Below are 7500 nucleotides of genomic sequence, written 5' to 3'. Positions count from 1 at the left end.
TTATCATAGCATATGGAGAACTGTCCCTCCCTCTGGAGTTACTTCTGCAGGCAATCAGTATATTTATGTTACAGTGAAATCAAACATCCTGGGGGTAGCACAACATACCTGATTTAACCCCATGGAGAACTACATATCCAGAGTCAAAACTTTATTATGATAGACAACACTATCCTAATCAACACCATATTGATAGACATTAGACAACACTATCCTAATCAATACCACATTTATATTCTAACATAAAACACACTAATGGTTAAAACTCCCTGTCTGGGGTAAAATCTTTACTACGACAGGCAACACTATCATAACCAACACCATATTCTTGCTTTGAAATCAAACGTGTTGAAGGTTGCTCCCATCACTTGACTCCACTGAGAAACCCGTTTCTGTGGTAACCCTGCAGGCTTGCAGTGGCTACGCTCCCCTACGACACGCCCCGAACTTCATAAACGGCTCCCAGCCTCAAGCTTCACCTTTGACCTGTCCAGATGTGCCTTGCGTAGACAACACAACATTTCTGGCGTGTTTACGTCACCCTGTGAGGCATGCGAAGTAACGATGTGCTGATCTCCTGGGCATCTCCATGGCGTTCACTCTTAACCCCACACACACACACACACACACACACACACATACACAGTCACTCTTAACCCCACACACACACATACGCACACACACACACACACTCTCACACACACACACACACACACACGCACACAACACACACTCACACACACTCACACACACACACACACACACACACACACACACACATATCACACACACATACTGTATCACACACATATCACACACACACACACACACATCACACACACAGTCACTCTTAACCCCACACGCACACACACACACGCACACACACACACACACACACACACTCACACACACACACACACTCACACACACACACACACACACACACACACACACACAGTCACTCTTAACCCCACCTCTGGGCTTGAACCCCTCCCTCCACATGTCCATATCAGGAGGCAGGCACTCTCACTCTCACGCCAGTAGGGCAGATGTTTGGGGTGGATCAGCTCCACCAGTAGGGCAGATGTTTGGGGTGAATCTTCCCTGTGACCACGCACGCAAAGGGAAATCTGCCAAATTGGGGGCCGTATCCACACCAGATCTGTGCCAAGTCACGCCAGATCTGTGCCAAGTCACACCAGATCATCCCTGGACGGGTCCCTCCACCCGTCTCTCAGACTCCTCTGGTGAGGGCCACCGCCAGACCAGACCCCAGAAGGGCTTAGGTCATAGCACTCAGGACTACATTATATTACATTATATAAATGATTAATGGCATGTCCATAAGGAAACATTAATGCCATGAGTTTTGATGTAGGGTTCTCTCTCAGCTCAGTGTGTTCTGGCTTGCGTGGTGTAAAATGCTTTTGAAGGTGCTTCTGAGAAGTGCTCGAGGCTTTAGCCTGTGTGCATCACAAGACTCTTGTATCGAAGCCAGGCTGCTAAGTAAGGGAGTGAGATAGAAAGTGATATCGGAGGGAGTGAGATAGAGGGTGATATCAGAGGGAGTGAGATAGAGAGTGATATCAGAGGGAGTGAGATAGAGGGTGATATCAGATGGAGTGAAATAGAGGGTGATATCAGACGGAGTGAGATAGAGAGTGATATCAGAGGGAGTGAGATAGAGAGTGATATCAGAGGGAGTGAGATAGAGAGTGATATCAGAGGGAGTGAGATAGAGACGGAGTGAGATAGAGAGTGATATCAGAGGGAGTGAGATAGAGAGTGATATCAGATGGAGTGAAATAGAGGGTGATATCAGACGGAGTGAGATAGAGAGTGATATCAGAGGGAGTGAGATAGAGAGTGATATCAGAGGGAGTGAGATAGAGACGGAGTGAGATAGAGAGTGATATCAGAGGGAGTGAGATAGAGAGTGATATCAGAGGGAGTGAGATAGAGAGTGATAGAGAGTGATATAAGTGGGAGTGAGATAGAGAGTGATATCAGATGGAGTGAGATAGAGGGTGATAGAGAGTGATATCAGACGGAGTGAGATAGAGAGTGATAACAGAGACTAACAAACTGCCAGTGGACTGTGGGCTTCAGGGAAGAATTCCCACAGAAACTCATCAATCAAAAACGATTTCCCTGAGACGCTAATTATCACAATAAAGGAAAAAATAAATATAATTAAAAAGTAAACATGAAGGGAAATCAATACAGGAAGAAAGACGCAAAGAATGGAAAGAATGAAAGAAGGAGAGAGAGAGAGAGAGAGAGAGAGGGAGAGAGAGAGAGAGGGAGAGAGAGAGAGAGAGGACAACAGACATGATGGTTCCCTTAGGGCAGTGTGAGTGTTGAGTATGTTGAGTGCACGTTGACACCTTAAGTGGACAAAATCTATCTACCTTTCTGACAAAGGCCTCTATCTACCTTTCTATCTATCTATATATCTACATATCTATCTATCTATCTTCCTTTCGCAAGAAAAACACCTACACTTGTTCCGCAACTCTTAAACATCTCTCTCTCTCTTTCTCCCTCTATAACACACACACACACACACACACACACACACACACACACACACACACACACACACTGGCCCTGGGCTCTCTCACTGCAAAAGTGGGTGTTTCTCTCGTTATTTACTGGAGCCTGTCTGGAAACAACCAGGACACTGAGCCAGGCACAGAGGAAGAGGAGGAGGAGGAGGAGGAGGAGGTGATCTATGAGTGTTTTCAAAGCTCAAAGGGATATTTACAACAACGTTTTAAACAACATTAGGGACCTGCTGGCTCACATAGTCTGCAGTCAAAGTGTGGAATATTTGCAAACACACACAGACATTTGATACACCTGACTCATAATTAGCCACACATGACAAGACAAACCTGCTTAAGTAGAGTTGAAACTCATCCAAGTGCCCGTGTTACTTTTTCCCCTCCCCTCTCTGTTTCACTCTTTCACTCTCTCTCTCTCCCTCTTTTCCTAGTTCTAACTCTCTCTTTCTTGCCCAGTCTCTTGTTTGGAGTGGCTTTCAGACAGGTAATGTGTTGTGAAGGGACTCTTTTGAAATGAAATCGAGAGTAACTGGATCTTTATGCGATTACAGACTAACAGCTCTAATTCAACTTTTGATCTGAGATGCTCTGCAGTACATCAGTGGCCAAGAATAACATGATTCTTTTATATGACTGAACCTGAAATTAATTCATCATCATTATGACTTTGTTTTTTTTTTCCGTCCCTGTCACCCGTACAATGAAAATAAATCTCTGTATGAATGTTGATGAATGCATATACAAGCAAACAGGCACACATTTAAAGACACACACACACACACAGAGAGAGAGAGAAACACACACACATCCATATAGCCCACACTGGCACAGACAGACAGACACACACACACACACATGCACACACACACACATGCATATAGCCCACACTGGCACAGACAGACACACACACACACACACTTCCATTTGATTCGATGTGAGAGAACTTAAGAGTAGCGGATCTCTCTGTGCATGTGTGTGCACGTGTAAGAACAGCGCTTAGAGCTACAAAATGTGACACCTTGTACATTTAATAGGGTGCTTTGTATTAGGGTAATGAGGCTTCCATCTATTCATCTATTGAATCTAATTATGAATCTAGCCATGTATCCCCAGACCTCTCCCTTCCTTCCCTCCCTCTCTCAACCTGGCTCCTCGTGGCCATTGTCTCCTCTTTGACTGGCATCCTGGAGGCCCAGTCCATGTTTTTGAGCTTCTCATAGCTTCTGTTTGGTTCGAGGTTCGAGGTTCACAATAAGAACATCAAATAACTATCTATGGAATGATACCCAGGCTGCTCAATGGGACTGACTAGTCGCAGGCCAGTTTCCTCATTAAGGTCTGTGGTTTGAGTGCATTGAATCATAGATCTTTCCATCCTGTGTGACTCCTGCTCTTTGACACAAGGACAGCCAACATTTTCTTCCATTACTTTTCAAACAGTCCACCTCTTACGTAATACAAAATTAGACAGAATTAATTGGCTAATATCCAAGACAGAGAGTGCAAAAAAGCGATGTGAGGAAAGGAGAAAGGAATAAAACATATGGAGGACCAGCGTCCACTAACAGAAATATGTAGTCCACTGTTGACTCATCGTCTTTGCCACAGAAAAGGGCACGAGAGAGGGAGGTGGATTCTACCCCTATTAATATTACATGGCGCGCTTACACAGCAATCGATTCGTTGAGCACGCACGTCGCCTTGTACATTGAGTGTGCTCCCCGATCTCAGAAGTCGCCGTAACTAGCGATAAGTGAGGTGGGGCGAATAAAGCGTGTCTTTCCCAAATGTCAAGTAGGACCAGGCAGTTAGGATTGGCTACGGTAAGAACAAAAACAGCGCGCAGAGTGGTGGCAGAGCGCGCCTGTGTTCTCCGCCGTGACATTGTTATTCTCGTGCAGCCCGGGGCGAAATGGAGAAGGGGTCTGCGCTCCGGGAGTCAGCGACCATAAAGGGGACGATGCCCCACGGGCGCAGGATGTACACACGATAGGCATCTCCTGCGCAGAACTTGATGTGGTTACGGCGACAAATGGCACCAAACCAAACCTACATAAGACAGCCAAATCAAATCAAGAGAAACATGTGTCGTGCAGAGCTATTGAATTAAAAATGAATTCAATAAAGTAAACCTCACAATAGAGCTATCCCAATCTACGGGTTTTTTGCCTGCATGGCTGTGAAATGAATGTGTGTTCCTGTCTTTGATGTTGGGTGTGACGCGTACTCCAGGTATGGTAGTTACACGCGTGAAAATTGCAACTTGATACTGGCTTAGACAGTGTTGAGATGCGAGTCACACTTTCTCCAAATCACGTCTCACACTTCAACAACTACACTTGTCTGTGAGTTTGTTGATAGCCTACTCAAACCTGTGTGCTCGGGGAACGCAACGTTACAGTAAATAGTCTCATTCATCATGGAAATATACACATATAAATACGCGCATTGTACTCACCGCTCCGAGTAATACTGTGAAGATCAGAGTAATCATCGTGAATCTTGCACTCTTGTTAGTTGACTGTTTGACACGAATTTTGACTTGCTACTTGTAAATGCGACAAAATGTCCTAAACAATGTTAATATTTGCTTCCGAGCGAGTCGTGTAAAATAAGCATCACACCAGACGGTCGTGTAGCGTTGCGTGTAAATGCTCAGATATCCTCATGCGTCCCCTATTCCTCTGTAGCTTTACAGTTCCAACAACTGTTTGAAAAGGAACAGTGATCCGCGTTTTACCCACTGTGTCCCACTTGAAGCCACCCAGCACAGAAAAGCCTGCTTCGCGCTGTTGTAGTCCACTTGAGAATGAGTTGTGCCGCGTCCTGTTGGTGTTCCACACACCCGGTAGTCCGGAGCGCGTCTAGAGAGAAGGCGTAGTGCGCTGCGTCTCCCCTGTCTTGCAACAGAACGCGTCTCACATGACAGAACCGCAGATCTGCTGCGAGCGAACAACCGGTCACCCTTCTACCTCACGCCCCTGCCCCATCCAGTGAGTTTGGCGCACAACAAAACTGACTTGGCTTTAGCAACTCAACTTTATTTAATTGTTCTGCACGCCATACAGGGCAGCAAACTCAATTTATTTAAACCTTGCTTCTAATATCCAAGTTCTTTTATTGGATGACCAATGTGGGGTAGGTCCATCGACCCATACGCAACAGTAATATCAAAAGAAAATATAATGAGTTTGTTGTTTCATGTTGTCATGTTGTTGTTCGAGTCTGTTTGTGGGCCAGCACCGCCACAAACACAACGAGACAAAAAACAGTTAGGATGGCCCGGCTGGGCTCTAAATCACGGGGTCAGATGCACTGCGAAATGCATCACCCTTTGAAGTGACAAAACTGTTACAGCATGTGATGAGAAAAACGTTGACCACAGCTTCGGCGTGTCGGCATGACATTAAAGTGAATCTGAGACGTGTCTTCACCTCTCCACTCATTAGAGCTGATTCTGGCGGTCCGACCGCAACTACTGTACCAGTAAACTCCGCTCCGGTTTCTTGTAAGCCAGGGGTTTTCAACCAGGGGTCCGTGGCCCCCTGGTGGTCCGCGACGGCATTGCAGGGGGTCCGCGACATGAGCCTATGTTGATCAGTTCATCATTGACTTTCTTTATTTTTATAAATATACCTGGGCCCGTCGACATATTTATGTCTGAATAGCCAAGTCGCATTGCCCAAAATACTGATGTAGACCCATATTCAGCGAAGAAATTACACTGACAAGTATTATAGGCAGAATATGTGTGCGGGGGGAGGGGGTGTGGCGGCGGTTACAAACATGAAAAAGAAGGGTACGGGACTGTAAAATGTTTTGGGAATCACTGGCTCATCAGTGGGCCGCGGATTACTTTCTGGTCAGAATGGTTGTCCCTGGGACAAAACCAGTTGAAAACCCCTGTTGTAAGCTACCAAACGGTCCACAAGAGGGCACCCATATCCCACAACAGCTGTAGTATTCTAAACTATTACTGTAATATCCCACAACAGCTGTATTATTCTAAACTATTACTGTAATATCCCACAACAGCTGTATTATTCTAAACTATTACTGTAATATCCCACAACAGCTGTAGTATTTTAAACTATTACTGTAATATCCCACAACAGCTGTAGTATTCTAAACTATTACTGTAATATCCCACAACAGCTGTATTATTCTAAACTATTACTGTAATATCCCACAACAGCTGTAGTATTCTAAACTATTACTGTAGTATCCCACAACAGCTGTATTATTCTAAACTATTACTGTAATATCCCACAACAGCTGTAGTATTCTAAACAATTACTGTAGTATCCCACAACAGCTGTATTATTCTAAACTATTACTGTAATATCCCACAACAGCTGTAGTATTCTAAACTATTACTGTAATATCCCACAACAGCTGTATTATTCTAAACTATTACTGTAATATCCCACAACAGCTGTATTATTCTAAACTATTACTGTAATATCCCACAACAGCTGTAGTATTGTGGCGTGCTTGGGGTTTCCTGCTAATCTGTAGTAGTGTTCTCTACTAGTGCCGTGATTCATGTCTCCCTTTTGTGTCTGGCGTTAAGGTGTGTTACTGTTATCATTTCATCCAGGCCTGGGGACTGGGTGCGGCAGCTGACAGGGGAGGCCGCCACGCTGGGAGGACAGGCTGCCGATGGCACTGCGGCTCATCCAGGAGCTGACAGAAGCAGTGACGAAGCTGTGAGCCCACTTTACACGTCCCTCATCCAGGTCCAGCAGGCAGCCCAGTTCCATGCCTGGTCGAGGGGGTCCAGGTCACCCTCCAGGTCCAGCAGGCAGCCCAGTTCCATGCCTGGTCGAGGGGGTCCAGGTCACCCTCGCTCTGAAGGGAGAAGCGCTTCAGGTCCTCACCGACCTCCAACCAGCAGAGCGAGCCAGCTGGCTGGCTGAACATCGAGGGGGGC

At 45.7% G+C, this 7500-nt stretch overlaps 1 protein-coding gene across 1 annotated transcript in view; it reads right to left on the bottom strand.

Moving 5' to 3' along the window:
* Positions 1 to 5566, bottom strand: part of ngfrb (nerve growth factor receptor b) — an 18235-nt gene extending 12669 nt beyond the window's left edge. Inside the window, exon 1 of the mRNA XM_042708733.1 lies at positions 5026 to 5566. Coding sequence (XP_042564667.1) covers positions 5026 to 5061 — 36 coding nt within the window. The 5' untranslated portion in view covers positions 5062 to 5566. The remainder of the gene's footprint in view (positions 1 to 5025) is intronic.
* Between the last annotated feature and the right edge of the window lie 1934 nt (positions 5567 to 7500).

The sequence above is a fragment of the Clupea harengus genome, chromosome 1, assembly GCF_900700415.2.
Source record: "Clupea harengus chromosome 1, Ch_v2.0.2, whole genome shotgun sequence".
Lineage (NCBI taxonomy): Eukaryota > Metazoa > Chordata > Actinopteri > Clupeiformes > Clupeidae > Clupea > Clupea harengus.
This window is presented reverse-complemented; position numbering and strand designations above follow the sequence as displayed.